The 17791-nt window shown below is 35.4% G+C and overlaps 2 protein-coding genes and 1 pseudogene across 2 annotated transcripts; 2 read left to right on the top strand and 1 right to left on the bottom strand.

Annotated features, from left to right (window-relative positions):
- Positions 1–1815: 1815 nt before the first annotated feature.
- On the bottom strand, positions 1816–2841 carry LOC143544697 (uncharacterized). Its single transcript, XM_077036734.1, has one exon. It carries the CDS (start codon positions 2839–2841, stop codon positions 1816–1818), a length of 1026 nt encoding a protein of 341 aa, XP_076892849.1.
- Positions 2842–14811: 11970 nt separating this feature from the next.
- Positions 14812–15299, top strand: LOC143544698 (GDSL esterase/lipase At4g10955-like). The gene is made up of 2 exons (XM_077036735.1): positions 14812–14829; positions 14913–15299. The coding sequence occupies exons 1-2, from the start codon at positions 14812–14814 to the stop codon at positions 15297–15299; spliced, it is 405 nt and encodes a 134-aa protein (XP_076892850.1).
- A 75-nt stretch (positions 15300–15374) lies between these two features.
- LOC143544699 (GDSL esterase/lipase At4g10955 pseudogene) lies at positions 15375–15923 on the top strand (annotated as a pseudogene).
- The last annotated feature ends 1868 nt before the right edge of the window (positions 15924–17791 follow it).

The following is a 17791-nucleotide window of genomic DNA, read 5'->3' on the forward strand; positions in this document are numbered from 1 at the left end:
TAACATATGATTTCTTCAACTAGCATGATATCCTAAGCAAAGCCATTTTCGGATTACTAAGACTTAGAGAAATACATCATAACTTATATCTCATCATTTCTAAGTATAATATAAGGATCCATGTTTCGATAATGTATCAAAGTATTTCTATCTTTCAAGAACATTAATCGATCATGAACGATTGCCAATAGAATTGACAACCACCAACTTTGAATTAGTAATTTAAGATGGTGAAACATTTCTCATCTAAAGATAATTTTAATATGACCATGTACTTTACTAGACTACACTAGGGATGAGATCGAGACCGTACCGGTACCGACCGGTCCCGGTCCCGAAAATCCCGGTCTCGAAAATCGCGGATTCTTGGTACCGGTACTGGTACCGAAATATTCGGTTCGGTACCGGTACAGGTACGGGATTGGGACGGTACTGGTATTTAAGGTAAAATTTTAGGAAATACCGATCCCGTACCGTACCGGTACCGAAACTCAAAATGTTGGTACCGATTCGGTACCGACGGTACCAAATCGGTACCGGTACCAGTCCCGAATTTGCCCATCCCTAGACTACACCACATGTTTTGTATAATTATCAAGTAAAACAAAGCTTCTTCATAGATTTTAGATGGTAAAAGGAGTTTAGCTCATAATGAGCATGATGATAAACATTAAGATGAATGATGATAACAAATACATGATTAAACTTGGAACAATCTAACAAAATGTAGATGAATCTTCCTTCTTAATGATGATGATGATGGATGATAATGATGGTTGATGGTGATGACCTCCAAGCCTTCAAACTCTTCACTAAATCTTCTATGTGAGTGTTAGTGTGTGTTTTTGTAAGGGAAAACCGGATACAATTCTTTTCAAGGCACACTAAATGAGTGCAACATGAGCCACTATTTATAGGCAATCTGGAGAGAAAGGAACGGCCCCGTGTCCACGTAGGCACGCCCTCGTGCTTTTTAGTGACATGTGCTAAATTCATTTTGTTTTTTCTAGTAGACGTCCATGGCCCCGTGGCTGAGAGGAACGACCCCGTGCTTTTGTTCCCAGTTTTTGTCATCTTGTAGATTTTTATCTTTTCTGGTTCCAGAAACATGGGGGCGTGTTTCTTTGCTTTTCTTGTTTTTTCTTCTGTTTTTCTTCGTCTTTTCGTTTGTTTCTTCATTTGGGGCTTGGTTTCACCTGAAATTACATTTATTACGATAATTAGTCTTTTATGTTATGTTATTTGATAAAAATTGCAGTTTTTTAGAGATTATTTGATGCTGAAAAGATGTATAATTTTATGTACATCAAATATGGTTATGGAAATTGGTGAAGGTGGTGTAAACTTGAGATCTATTTGTTAGTGAATAAGTCCATAGAAAATCTGTTAAATCATCCAGAAACAGAATATAATAACGGTGACCGCCGGTGCTTAAAACAGGGGAGGTCCACAAATCGTTGGGGATAATATCAAAAGGTAAATGAGTTTTATTCATAGAATCATAAAATGGAAGTCATACACTTTTGCCGAAAACACAAGATTGATAAAGTGTAGTATTTGGTTTACTAAAATCAATAAAGGAACTAGACTTTAACGAATGCAATAACGAGTTGCCCGGGTGCCCAAGTCGTTGATGCTAACGGTCTTGAGTGACAGCAGCTAAAGCAGTAGGTTTGGTGGGATGTTTAATGAAGTTGGTTGTCAGAGGGTAGAGGTCTCCCGAGATATTGCATCGTAGGATAGGTTCCTTGGTCTTGAGATCCTTCACAAAAAAACCAAACGGGTCAAATTCTATGGAAAGTAAGTTGTATGTCGTTAGACGACGGACGGAGATGAGGTTTTGATGAGGTTAGGAGCATAAAGAATATTTTTTAGTTTTAAAAGTGGGAAGGGTGGTGGTAAAGTTTTGTTGCCTTGTCCAATAACAGGAATGGTGGTGCCATTGCCAACAATTATTTGCTTGTTAGTGCAAGTAAAAACATAAGGGAAATTCATACCGGGTTGCTCCATGTGACCAGAGGCGCCGGTGTCCATGTATCCAACCGGGTCTGGAGACTGACTCATAGAGAGAGTATAGAGTGCCTGGGAAATGTCGGTTGGCGTTGGGCTGTAGGGGGCCATGTGAGCTTGTGCGGGTCGTGGGTCCAGAATGCCTTGTGATCCAGTGGGCCGGTGGGTGGATGTGTAGGGACACGGTGGTGCTGTGTTTGAATGTGGGCTAAAAGTGTTGTTTAGAGGAGAGGCCCATTGGGTAGAGGCCCAATTATTTGGAAAGATTATGCAAGGGTGATGAGGTTGGGCTGAATAAGTGGGCTGACCCCTTGCACGGTTTGACTGCGAGGATGTGGAACGGCCCCGGCCGCGACCACGGGACCTGCCTCGCCCGCGGGAAGTATTGGAGTTATGTTGGGAGGCGGTGTTGTTGTGAATGGTGGATGACGAGCGGGTTTGGGTTTGGACGTGAAGGGCGGTTGCGGTTTGGTTAGCGGAGTGGAGGTCCTGATTGACTTTTGTAGTCTCATTCATGCACAACTGAGATCGGACCTCAAAGAACGAGGGCAAAGGTTTGGTGTTTTGGAGTATGGTGCCAACGGTTTCATACTGTTCGGTGAGGCCGGATATGGTTTGTAGAACAAGATCTTGTTCGTCAAGTGTGGCATCAACATTATTCAGTTGATCGGCAATGACCTTGATCTCCTGACAGTATTCATGCTTGGATGAGAAGTTTTCGAGGCGAGTGCTTGTGAATTTTTGTTTGAGGAAGAGGGTTCGGGTGGCTTTGTTGTCTTGGAAAAGGTTTTCAATGGCTTTCCAAGCGTCATGGGCGGTGGTGCCCTTCATGATTATAGTTTTTAGTAGGCCGGTGGATATGATGCAATAGATCCATTGGAGGACTATGCGTCGAGACGTTCCCACAAGTCGGCAGAGGGAGCATCTGATTGCTTCTCTTTATCGGTAGAAGGTGAACCGGTGGTCGGGGACCGACGGAGTTCCAGGTGGTCAGCCACAAGAAACGTCGTGCAGTGGATTCGAAACAGTTCCGACCAGGTGGTGTAGTCTTCGTTTTCTAGGGTGATAGGGACGAAGGTTTGTATGTTTGAAACGGTGACAGCTGGATGAAGCTTGTGATCGGCCATGGGGATGGAAGGTAAGAGTAGACAGAAAAGATGGCGGAAGAAGGGTTTTGAAAAATAGGTATTAGGATCTAGGGGGGTGTTTGGTACAGAGAAAAAGAATGGGAAGAAATGGAAATAGAAATGGGAGAGAAATGGAATTTGAGAGAAATAGAAATGGGTGGAGAATTGACAATCATTTCCTTTGTTTGGTACAATAGAGAAATGGGTGGAGAAACGGGAGCAGAGACGTGATTAGGGTTCCGCCTCGGCATCATCATGGTGGAGAAATGGTGGCTCAGAGACGCGTCGCAACACCGCGAACGGAGTAGAGCGTCATCATCATCGCCGCGCAACATCAACACCGCGATTTAGGGTTCCGCCTCGCAACACCGCCTCGCGATTTAGGGTTTCGTTTTGGCTCAGAGACGCGAACGGACGTGGCTGCGGCGTCGGCCGCCGTGCCGGACGTCGGCATCATCATCACCATCGCCGGTCGGAGCATCATCATCATCATACGCGAACGGAGTAGAGCAGAGACGCGATTTAGAAGCAGAGAGAATTCCATTTCTCTTCCAAATGGAGAGAATTGGATTTCTCTACTTTTTGCCTACACCCAATTCTCAGAGAAAACCAATTCTCCGCCCAATTCTCCGCCTAATTCTCCCAAACAAGAGAAAACCAATTCTCCACCCTCAAATCTCTCTACCAAACACCCCCTAGGGTGATACCATGTAGAATGGGATAATTTCCGTTGCCTTTTCTCATTGACAATAATCAAATATATAATGGTCCAATGGGATCTCCTATTTTTGGAGATGATTACAATAACCACTAATATACAATCAATAATTACTAATTACAATCACCATTAAGACTAGCATAATTGGCGTACAATCACCATAAAGACTAGCATAATTAGCGGCGCCTATTAGTCACAATATACAATCAATAATTACTAATTACAGTCACCATGAAGACTAGCATAATTGGCGTACAATCACCATAAAGACTAGCATAATTAGCGGCGCCTATTAGTCACAGTTCTTGCAGCAAACTGCATATATAAGAAGTCATCATAACGATTAGCTTCAAAATTCAAATCTTTAGATTGTAGTGGGGTGACCGTTTCTTCCACCTATCTTTTCCCTTGTGACCTTATATCTCGGAGCTCCGTTAGAAAAGAGTTGGTCTTTTTTTGTTGTTCCATGTGCTCCATCTATGACAAAATATCAACTATATCATAACATAAGGACCGGCCTTGCAGTGGAGGGTCTTAATCCCATGCATGTTAGCAGATAGTCTTGTTGCTAGAGCAGACATGCCATTCGACAATGACGGATCTAAGAATTTTTGTCATGGGGGGCGAAAATTTTTAGGAGTATTTCGGGCTGTGTTATGTCAAATAATGTACATAAATTGAATTTCAAATACATAAACAAACTATGTAAACCATTATATATCAATAATGGAAATATAACAGGCTTACATTTCTTTGTACAAACTTTTATACTTTCAAAACATATTCATTTAAGTATAACAAATACAAATATATAACTATTCTTTAAGCCATTAGTTTTTGTAAGCTTAAGTTTCATGTGAAGTATACTTTCTAATTGATTAATACTAGCATTGTTATCCGCGCGTTGCGGCGGAGCTATACTTGTATGATTACAAATATCGCTTTTATTTTGTGCTACTTAAGTTTAAATCAAATATGGCATGCATGACAGTTGCAAATGTTGTTTTGGCACATTTAAAACCGCGTAATAAAATCAACATTTGAATGGAAAATTTAAAGTTAAAAGTGTGGGTGTACTTCCTTTTCCCTTGGTTTGCAAAAATTTAAAGTTATAGTTAGTATATTTAGCAAAACGTCATATAAAAAGTTTTTTAAGAGAAAAATACCTAAAATTAGTTACATAAATAAATTAATAGTTAATTTAAATTAAATGATGAGAATGATTTTCTATTTCTTTTGATACAAATTATAATAAATAAATAAATGTAAAATAATTCCTAGAGTTAAAGTGTTATTTGTATATGTGAACTTGAGGGGGGACTATTGAATAAATCATAAAGTGGGTAAGGCCATGAGGTATACTCTAACACATCTTAATTACACATAAGCTTCACATCACTTGTTTTTTTCTCTTTAACTTCATGTCATCCAAAAGAAATGGTTTAACCCATTTAACTTCATCTCTCTTCTATTAATACATAATTAATACATATTGTTCATTTTAACCCGTTAAAAGGATAACCTATGGGACTTTTTAACACACTTTAACACAAGCGGGGAGTGGTTTAATCCGTCTTTAAAGTGACATACCATTTTAACCTATGTAGATGTTAAAGTATACCCCATAGCCTAAGGGTAGAATAAAAACAACTTTATGAATAACTTGGTGGCGTCACAACAAACCCACCATCTTCTTCTTCATTTCACCGCTATCGTCTTTTTGCTTCTACCGGAGACCCTTGCAGTAACATAATCCCCCATTTCAAGTAAAAATTTGATGGAATGGATTTCTTGAAACGGATCGAGTTTAACAGGGTATCCATCAGATTTGAAGATCTTCCACCGAATTCATCTTAGTTCCGCTGATATTACTACCGGAATCGTTGTTCCGCTCATAGTACTTGTGAGAACCTTTGTCGCGTCGTTGTTTGTTCGAAGGACCGGCGCTTATTTCCGAAATCGTTACTACTTTCTCGTCAAAGACTATTGAGTAGGCAAAATTGGAGTTAGCAATATTATTTTAGGAAACCATTTGTGATAGATTTAAAAAATAAACGACCAGAGAGGGCGTTTTATAACCTCCAGTAACGGTTATTTACACCGGCAGTTTTCCGGTAACTAACGTGACGGTTAAACTATTAGACGCGATGGTTTTATAACGCCGGTTATCAGCGTTTTATACCCTTTTGGTAACGATATTTAGACGCAAAGTAACGGTTATTTACATCGGCAGTTTTATAACAACTGGTAGCGGTTATGTTATATATACCGGTCGGTTTTCTGGTTCGGGTTAGAGGTGCAAAAATCGGGTTTTTTCTAATACCCGGGTTCGGGTATGAACCAATTTCGGGTGTGAACGGGTATTGGAAAATCGGGTAGGGTATTGAGGATAAAAACTCAACCCTATGTACCCGGGTAGGGTATGATCGGGTTCGGGTATTGGAAGCGGGTACGACCGGGTATTAATACCGGTTTTGAATTTGTAATTTTTTTTTACATTTTTTAATTTGTTTAAAATTTAAATTTGCTTTGTAATTTATAAAAATAATTAAACTATATTACAAAACCATAAATCCACTTAATTACAAATTATTTACTTAGTAATATGCATTTTACAAAAACTTAAACATAAAAGTTATGAAGTAAATATAAAAATATACTATAAAAACTCATGTATTATTTCGGGTATTAGAAAATTGGTACAGGGTATCGGGTAAGGGTATGACCGCGTCTGGGAATTTACGAGTATAAATCGGGTACGGTTCCGGGTACGGGTATTGACCTCAAAATGCATACCCTATCCATACTCTACGGGTAGGGTCGGTTCCGGTTTCGAGTATAGAATACCCGGGTATAAAAAACCGGTTCGGCATATTTTTTTCGGGTCCGGTTCCGGGTACGGATTTTTTGTGCACCTCTAGTTCGGGTGACGCGACGGAACAGTTATACAAACATCGTTTCTTATTTATTTTTTTTTCTCAAATATATAATATAAACTTCACTTCACATAACAGGAATAATAGAATGAAAGCTATGTGGCTGCATCCAATTCTAAATGTAAAATCACTACTTTTTCTAAAATATAAAAACTCTTCACTCAAAACACCTTGAATCACTCTCTAAATTATAAAAACACCCTTCACATAATATGAGGGGTTGGATGAGAATACTCTAATAGGTATATAATATGGCTTTTTAAAAAGAAAGTTAAATCAAAATTTATTATAAAGTAAATGTATTAAGAAATCAAGAATGAAATTGTGTGAATATCGAATTGTTGTCGGTTATTAATATTCAATAGCTACACACATATATAATTAAAAAAATAGGTTTGTACTAGCTTGGTAGGTATGTATTATATCATAGTCATCTTCTTCATCCTCTTTTTTTTTCCTTCTTTCTTTTATCAATTACTCTGCCGGGAAACTTATTCTTAGTATTTCTCCATCATGCTCTTTCATTTTTGTCTTCTCTTTTCACTTAAGTCCTCTACTAGTTCAATCAATGGGGGTGGTTTCAAAATTTCATGGGGCAATTGGAATAAATCACATATATACGTGAAGAAGATGAAATTCTAAGGTGGGCGGCTGCACACCTTCTCTACACAGTGGGTCTGCCACTGCCAGTCGAGTTAGCCTTCCTTTGAACAACATATGGAGGATGAAGAGACTGCGACACTCCAGAGGTGGAAAACTGCACCGATGATGATGTGAATTTTGATTAAGAGGCCATATACAATCAGAACTTGAAAAGATAGTGATTCGAAACGAGTTTTATGATGAATTTGAGAATGAAAATACCACTTGCCCTACCATGGGCGCTAAACTGTTTTGGCAAAAATTACAAAAGCAATTTTGTGATCAAACTTGTAAGTGAGGTACCATGTTCTTCAATAAACAATGATATCGTATCAAGCAAAGCGATAAGGTGACACAAGATATAGCGAGGAAAATCCTTAATCCTGTGGGTAGCTCGGACACAAAGTCCTGGGAGAGGAAAACTATTCCACTACCTCATAATATATTAAGTGAAATATGTAGTACCATTCGAAAATCGAATGCAATGTAAGCTAGATTAAAGATAGTGTGTCGCAGCCCCTGCCCCCCTATACCTCGTGAGGAATCCGTGAACATCGAGTGGTGGTATCGGTGTTTATTAACATAATTTGCAGCGGAATATTTCATCAGGACCGTAGTTGGGAGAAATGATCAGAGTTTTAAAAACATCATGATTCTTATTTTATAAACTGGGAATAAAACCCATTTTGATACAAACATAAGCTTTATATGGGATAAACCCTAAGAAGATGGTTCATGCGAAAAGTCAAGTTACAACGAGAAATGCGAGAAGTTAATTTGGACCATCCATTTAGTTTCAATCTCAAATACTTAAAAATATATGAAAATGTTATTAAAGTAACATAAAATTACTCACTCTCTCTCTCTCTCTCTCTCTAATTAATACAATTAATCAAACCATAATAACTTTAAAATAAAAAAAAATCAACAAATTCATTCAATAAGTTTATATTTATAATTTATTTATTATTTCTCTTGATTTCACCATCACAACTATAATTTGTTCTTACACATCTTTATATTCGTTATACACATGTTCAGTTTCTTCCTACACTTCTTCAAAGTTTGCATACATATCTTTAATTTTCTCATAAACATCTTCAAAATTTATCTACACATCTTTAATTTTCTTGTTCACATCTTAATTTCTTTCCTACGCATATTTAATTTCTTCCTACACTTTTTCATAATTTAACTACACATCTTTATTTTTTTCCTACATATATTCAATTTTTTCTTACACTTTTATAAAATTTTCATAAACATATTGAGTTATTCCTACACATTTTCAATTTCGTCCTACACATATTAAAGTTCTTCCTACGTAGAACTTTTTTTTATTTTTTTTATTTCTTTACAAAAGAGCAACTGATGATGAAGATGTTACACATTAGCCTAAAAATACCTTAATTTAAAATCTTTTTCTTTGCAGAAAAAATTATTCTATTTTTTTATTTTCAAAAGAACAATAGGTAACGAAAATGCCGTATTTTAGATTAAATACCTTAACTTTAAAAGCATTTTTTTGTTAAAATAAAACATAAAAGAAATCTCCACTTAAAATAATATTGAAGGTAAAAAGATTTAACTCATAATCATATGTATATTTTGGAAAAAACAAATAAATTATAACTCATGCATTTAATGGAAAATTTGAATTATTATCTACCTAAACTACCTTTTTATTTATTTAAATGATTCTCAACATTTCATTAATTACAATAAATACCACTATTTTTTCAGCAATTGATTAATAATCTAGTGGTTGAGATCTCTCCTCCGCACTTCTCACATTAAAAAACATTTCCGAAATAAACCTAATCCTAAACCCTAATTTACAAAACACATTTCTTTATTTTGGTGATAAGCCACTTATTTAATCCGGAAGCCCGCATACATCATTCCTTTGTCTTTAACAAGTCAACTGAAACATGTTTAAAAATATTTGATCAGCGAGAAATATTGGTGAGAGCATATACATGTAAATGACACATTTTACAGTTACAACATTAAGATGTTTTTATATCTGGCTGCTTACAAATTACCGAAAGGAACTTGTCACTCGACCGTATCTGTGACTGTTTTCATATTACTTATTGGTTAACACTTGTCCAGTAAGTAACGTGTAATAGCTCAGTAGAAAAACCTTGTGTACAAAACCACACAATACTAATAATAACCATCCCTTAAGTCTACAGAGACTTGATCACTGTAATGTAACTAAAACCTTTGGATAATCTATCATGAGTTTAGTCAATTTAAAAATCATCATGACAGTATTGAAAATACAGTTGTCTCACGCAAATGTGAGTTGTACGAAAACTCGAATGTCTAACCTTGCAAGTTTACAATTAAAAAGCACCGTGTGGTTATAAGTAGCCAAGTTAAACACAATGTAGTATATCTAGATTAGTACAAACCCAATAATCATAGCGATAATCATGAGGTTAGAAACTTTACACGATAGCACAATGTCTTACATTGTTCTGGTAGAGCTTTTATATTCGTGTATAAAAGTTTTTTTTTTTACAATCGGAGAGGGTATCGTTACGACTACTCGGGTATTATACCACCACTCTTATATATGAAAAAGTGAGAGAGACGTGAAAAGTGTGTGAGGAAGTGAAGGCTGATTTCTGCCCTATTTATTGTTGAAATTTGGTTCCTTCACGTAGCGCGAAGTAACACAAACAAGCAGCTTCGCGTAGCGTGAAGTAATTATAGGGTTGCTGAGTCAGTCCCTAGCTAGGCCACGTGGAAGACAATGTGTCACTTGCATAACTATCATGTCATGAAGCGCGAAGGGATAATTAAGAAATCTTCGCGTAGCGCGAAGGACAAAAGTTTTTCTGGATAACTTATAAGGCTTCGTGTAAGGCGAAGAGGCTTGAGTTCACTTCTTCGCGTAGCGCGAAGGAGCTAGTTTCCAAAAATACTAAGACGACTTTCAAGCGGCGATGCTAAGTGCAAAGTGCGACATTAAAGAGCCTATCGCACTTCGCCCCAGCCCGTGCGTGTCGGGTGCTTCGCACCCTTCTTTTAAAGAGTTTACAAGAATATTATCATATTCTTGTCATACAAGAATATTATCATATGAGATCTCTTTCTTTTAAAGAGTTTACAAGTTTTGTAATCTGGCGATGTGGGACAAGAACTCGCTTTCTTATTTATATCAAGATGGAAGCATTCTATTTCTTTCCTCCACCAATGTGGGATGAAAACTCGTTTATTTAATTTTCTTCACTCCCTTTTGCTTATTTTATGGTTTGTTATATAGTGTGAATGTCGGGAGTGTAAAAGTTGTCCAATTACTTGCAAGTCAATTCCTCTTCCTCCTCCTCCTCCTCCTCCTCTTCTTCTTAACGACAAACAAAATAAATTCCTTTAAGTTCCTTTTTTTAACGACCAGTAAAATAAATTCCATTTTAATATTCCAACTTGCTCAAGTATATTGATTATTATTATACTTGGTCCAGATTCATTCAGTGAACACCACTAACTCCATGGAACTTAATTCTAGACTTTCGTTTTAAGAGCATTCACATTCAAACCACTAAATTTGATAAGTAAAGTTTTTATAATTTACGGGGTGGTTTAGGGTGTTGTGAGTAGATGAAAGAGAAAATACAATGATTTCTTGTATATTTGAAAAACTACTGTTCACCACTATAAATTTTTAATATTTGTTGAAAGTGGTTGTAAGTGAAAGAGAGAGAAATAGTAATGATAAAGATATAAAAAAATATTATTTAATGAAAGGAGAGAGAAAATGTAGTCATTTTTAGTATGATTTTAGATTTAAGTATATAGGATTTGATGTTAATGCTCTTATAAACTTCTTGGTTTCTCTTTGGGATTAATTGCCATGACTTCTATTTTGTTGTTATAATTAATGCCATGGGGTTTTGGCTCAGTCCCAATTAGTCCACAACTTAATATTCTGGGTAGATATAGATTCACACCTCAATTGCTTATTTATGTCAAAGTTTTTGACTTTCTAAGTCTACCAAACCCGGTCTGTATACCCATCTATTTTTATGTTCAACTAACAATAAATGATCAAGCTTTTTCATCTAAACATATACCTTAAAATGATACTGGAATAGACATGTTAGTGGAATTAGCCTTCCTTTGAACAACAGGTGGATGAGAAAGAGACTGCGACAATACAGAGGTGGAAAATGGCATTGCGGGTGATGTAAATTTTGATTGAGAGGTCATATACAATCTGAACTTGGAAAGATGGAGATTGAAACAAGTTATAAGATGAATTTGAGAATGAAAATCACCACTTACGCCACAGTAAGTGCCAAACTATTTTGATAAAAAATTACAAAAGCAATTTTATGATCAAACTTAAGTGAGGTAGCGTGTTCTTCAATGACGAGTGAAATATTATCAAGTAAAGCAATAAGGTGACACTAGATATAGCGAGGAAACCCCTTGATCCCTGTGGGGATCTCTGGCATAAAATCTCGGAAGAGAAAAAGTATTCCACTGCTTTAGAATATATTAAGTGAAATATGTAGTACAATGATCAAGAATCGAATGTAATGTATGCTAGATTAAAGATAGCGTGAATGTCAGGAGTGTAAAAGTCCTCCTCCTCCTTAAATAACTATTAAAAAACCATATATCCAAAATCTGATTAATTTACATGTGCGATTGTTGATGTTCCATATATGTAAAACCGAAAACAAAAACATATGCAAACATCTAGTTCGTAAATCTACTTATTTATTCCCTTCTTGATCTTCATTATCTGAATCGGAATGGGTACAAGCACGTACGTTTTCCTGACCGCAAAATATATATGTTTGCATGTGTTAAACATAAGTATAAAATATGGACATATATACATGTGTAGTTATTCTAAACAACTGTAAACATAGATGCAAAGTATTTTAAAACTGTTATAATCGTTTACACATGTTAAACATATAGCAAAGATTTACAACTGTTATTATCAACTTGTCATAAATATATATATATATATATATATATATATATAATATTATATTATGAATAACCAAAAAGAAAGGATTATATACAAATGTAACTAAATACACAGACCACATATATTGTAATTTATTTCATCTGCCAAGCAGACCACATATATTTCATCCACTATTTTATTCAAAGACCACAATTTTCTTATCAAATCTATTGTAATTTAATTTATTTAAACACCGAGCATTTCACCCTTACTTTTTAAAACAATAAACTACAGTCACATAAACAAAATACATAAACCGAGTTAGTAAATTTATGAGACGAAATTGAAGCTCAAATCACACCCCCTTGAACACTTGAAAAAATCAACTAGTCCTAGATCTGAAACATTGCCACAGTCATTAGAATTCCTCCGTCACATCCGTGATGTAGCTTCACACCGTCGCTCTTGGTCATCGACGAGCAGCGGTACCCCCCTTTTTCTTAAAGAGATAGGTGTGGTAGAGAAAGAGAGACCCACACAGATAAAAATGTGAGGGAAAGTAATTTGACAAAAAGAAAACTATATTACCCTTTTGTTATTTAATAAAAAAATAACATGGTTAAATCTGTTAGACACCATCAAGTTTTCATTATTGGGAGTGGGAAATTATTATTATTATTATTGTTAAAAAAATTTTATAATTAATGACAACTCATCGTCCTCGTCAGCTTGTAATGACAACTTCTCATTCCCATCAGCGAGTTTTTTTCCAAACTAGTGTTGATGGAAAAGCTATTTATCATTTTGGTGTTGATTAAAAAGTATTTACCAAACTAGTGTTTACTATTTATTACTTTTACATTAACATATTAGAATCTATATAACTCTTTTCTTATTAAATTCATAAATTATCTATTTTTATATCATATTCCTTTAATATTTTTTTCAGTTGATCTAAAATCGTCTTTTGTTTTTTCACTTGATTTTTTTAACTGTTTTAGTTATGAATCTTTTCTTATTATTTCTTCTTTTAGTTACTTTCTCTTTTTTTTAAATCTTTATATACGAATTTGGTAATATTTTTTTTTTGTGTTTTTTCAATCACCTAACTCTTTTTTTACTTGGTTATGATTTTTTATCCGATCAATCCAATATCGTCATTTTACGACTTTGTTTTTTGAATTTAGTTATGGTACTTAACGAACCTAACAAATATCAATTGAATTCGCGTCGAATACTCGCCGCATTGCTCGGGTTCTGCCAAGATCCGGGTTTTACCGTTTTTTCATAAACTGAACATATTTAAAACTTAAAAAATGGGTAAAACTCGACGTTGTTAAAATCCAAGCGTTTACATTACCACGGTTGGCATATAGTAGGTTCGTTACGGTATCGGAACTAAACCCAAAAATTAAATTCTCAAAATGAGCATATTTAAAACAAAAACAACAAAAATCGGTAAAACCCGAGCGTTGCGGCGTCTATTCGACATATATTCGGTTGGATCCAAACGTTCGTCCTGAACTCAAGTTTGTATCAGTTATACTCGTTACGGTACCAAAACTATACTCAAAACACATTTATAAAATAAATATATTATTAATTATAAAAACTAAATTTCATATCTGATTTAGTAAAAAATAAATAATATAAAACTTACGATAACGATGGCTGAGAAATGAAAACTAAATTGATAATTGAAAAATAAAATAATTAAAGAAATGAAAACAAAAGAAAATTTTCATATCTGATTTAGTGAAATAAGGATGGCTGAGAAAAAAATAAAATAAAACAAACGATATTGAATTATTAGCATAAAAATATATAAATCATATGATATGTAAATTGATAATTGATTAACTAAATAGGAAAATTAAAAAGACCATTATGTTATTGTTAATGACTTAATGTAAAAGTAAAAGGTTAATACAAAATAAACAGAAAACACTAATTTGGTAAATACCTTTTAATCAACACTAAAATGGTAAAATGTTTTTCCATCAATACTAGTTTGTGAAAAATTCTGGTTAAGAGATAAGTCAGCGGCCACTTCAATTGCTAAAACTTATATTTGTATAGTTGCGATTATATAAAGTCAATACTCATATTAATAATATTAAAGTCATCATTCTAAACACGTGAAGGAGAAAATAAAGAAGACTTTTGGAATACTCATTTTGGAAGATACTATGTAGAATACATGATGCTTCTTAGTAGTTTACATTAGACCAATTTGTTGAATTTATGACGGAGTATGGCCGGTACGCATTTCATATGTATATATATAAATGAATCTCTAGGTTTGCAATTTGAAAAGAAACTTATAGCCTACAACGAAAGCTAAACCTAAACCTAGCTAAGTGATTAATCATATGTCGGAAACTTTCGATAGGTATGCATGCCCTACGGGCCTTTATTTTTATAATTTCTCAGAGCCTACTAATGAGTGACATATTACAGGTACTTTTGTTAATTTGTTTGTTGTTTGGGGAATAATTTTTTTATTCTACTTTTACAGGAGCAACCTTAATCATCTAAGATAGCTTGCTGCGTGCCTTGTTCGAGGTGTTTACAGTTTAGAACATGACCGTGACCGTGACCGTGACCGTGACCGTGACCGTGACCGTGAGCGAATAAGTAATGAGCAAGAACATGATGCTCGTGCTACTTCTCAATGGTGTGAACCGTTTGGCTTTAAATTGAAAGAAAAACTTATAGATGATACTGATTCGTCGTACTTTGGAGCAATATACGAGCTCAAATATCCACCATACTTTGCTCCAAGGTATGTCATAGCCTTTCGAGGAACGATCATTAGTCCTCAGACAGGATATAAAGATATGAAAGCCAATTTGAAATATCTTATGTCTAATCCTGAAAAAGACTCACGATTCGATAGCGCTTTTAAAGTTGTTAGGAATATGGTGTAAGTGGCGGGACGAGACAACGTGTGGTTAGCCGGACACTCGTTAGGTGCGTCGATAGCATTGTTTGTTGGGAGGAAGATGGCCATGTCTCACATTCATATCACAGCCTATCTCTTCAACCCACCATTCATCTCTACTCGGATTGACCGAATTATGCAAAATGAAAAGTTGAACAATGGAGTCCATATCATCGGTAGTATTATGAAGGCTGGAATTGCAACCGCACTGAATAAGATTCACCATGAGGGTCCTAAAGAGGACGTGTTCGATGTGTTATCGAAATGGGTGCCTAATATATTTGTGAACCCGGAAGATAAGATATGTGCCAAGTACATTAGGTATTTTCAGGATAGAGAAAAGATGGAAGGGATGGGATTAGGAAAAAATGAAAAGATCGCGACAAAACATTCGGCCAGAAGTCTGATTTACAACGTGTTTGGAAAAGGATTCGAACCGTTCCACATTTTGCCAACGGCTAATTTGACGATTAACGGTTTTAAGTCTGAGCATTTCAGGAAAAATCATGGAATTGATCAATGGTGGCAAGAAGATACTCAATTTGAGTCCAAGATATACACATATAGTCTTGTTTTTCGAAATAAGGGTAAAGCTGTGATTTCCTTGTAAACGTGTGACATATAATTTGTACCTAGAATATTATTATGTGATTTGTTTCATGCATGCAACCTAATAACCCCATTTTCACTTTAAAGGTAAAGTTACAATTTCTTTCTAAACAAGTAAGATTTTACGCTTTTTTTTACATTTTAAAATTACTTCAATGAAGTTATAGATGATCTCAGCCGATGGCTTTTAAGGTTCTTGTGCAAATTTTTTTTCTTGTATTTTTGGACTACCAACTTCCCACATTGGAGAGCTCTGTGTCCTGCCAGAGTATATTGTTTTAAATCGGATTACGCTGATTTTAGAGTTTTGTTTAGACGTTTTTGCGGCAAACCATACCGCTGACTATCACTTCATAGTCGTTGTGGCGTCACAAGAGCAAAACTTTCTGACGTACCATATGGTGGGACGAAAACCCGAGTGAGTTAGGAATTTTAACTGATAACCCTTGCTCAAGGTAAATCTCAAATATTTTACTGCCTTAATCCGTAAAAATAACACAAGTGGGGATAAAGTTTGGGTCTGCACTTGAAACTCACGACTCATAGGCTATACAACAAGTGGTGGATAGGATCTTGTACAATTAGCTTTTATAATTTGTACCTTTAATCTTTTAATATACAATGTTTCATACAACCTAACAACCTTCCTTTCACGTGAATGATAAAGTTCGAATCTCCTTCTAAACATATAAGATTTTATGTTTTCTTGCTACTTTATAAAAATTACTACGATGAAGTCCTATAGATGGTCTCGGCCATTGGCCTTTAAGGTTCTAGTGTTAACCAGTCAAGAGTTAAATCTCCGTACATTTTAAAATCTTGATCAATAATAAGTACGTTACCAAAACGTACTTGATTAAATGTGTTCATTTAATCACACACAACCGATTCATGACGTGTTGCATTCATAACATACACGCTTTGGTGATTTGGAGAAATCGCTAGATTCATATATATGTAAAAATATTTTTAGTATTGAATCGGTTAAACAATATATAAACGAGTAGTTGCACTCGATAGAAACGTTGAGACGGTGTATGTGTGTGATAAACGAGTACTAAATATAAATGATAACAATAAGCGAATGTTTACGTTCATCATGAGTAAGTGATCGTTGCATCATACATACATGCACACACACATACACACAACCCACACCCATACGGTTAAGCTTGACCCATCAAGTTGTGCACCCCTTGGTGACCTATCACATTAGGAACCCCCCCCCCCCCCCCTTCTCTCTCTCTCTAAAAATGAACATAGTCACACACAATATTTTTATATGTATATCTAGGGCATCCTTCACATGCATGACACTTTCATGCGTATGAGCGCATACACTAGTGTGATATTCAATATATGACTACATCTAGTCAACTTGCACAACGACGAACACACTAAATGCACTAACAAACTTCCCCTTGTCCGTTTTTTATGAATGCCGAATATCATGCAAATCATTAGTCATAATAAAATGCATTAACATACTCCACGTTGACCAATGATATCGGGTGTGCAAACACATTTATTTGAATCTTTTTTATTTTAGCAACCAATATCCGAAACCTTTCATATTATATCTCCCCTCATGGTAAGCATTTCCAATGTTTGGTCGCGTGATGACATGCCTGATCATTCCGATCACCAAACCAACATATGATAATGGATCGATATTTTAATAATTAACAAATAGTTAGTTTCAATATGCATCTGTAAAGACATTAATACACTAACTTTCCCTCATTATAAATCTTCGTGAATGACCGATTATCCGACACATTTCACTCCGGTTCTCCCCATTTTATTTGGGCTTCTCCTAAAAATAGACTTTTCAGTTCATCCATTCATTGGATATATAAGAGTATGCAT

This window comes from Bidens hawaiensis, unplaced genomic scaffold (genome assembly GCF_021521415.1).
Source record: "Bidens hawaiensis isolate Kalapana, Puna unplaced genomic scaffold, B.hawaiensis_p1.1 tig00013690_1, whole genome shotgun sequence".
Taxonomy (NCBI): domain Eukaryota; kingdom Viridiplantae; phylum Streptophyta; class Magnoliopsida; order Asterales; family Asteraceae; genus Bidens; species Bidens hawaiensis.

Excerpts from the sequence above, each read along its gene's own strand:
- LOC143544697 (XM_077036734.1), bottom strand. The coding sequence starts at position 2,841 with ATGAAGGGCACCACCGCCCATGACGCTTGGAAAGCCATTGAAAACCTT.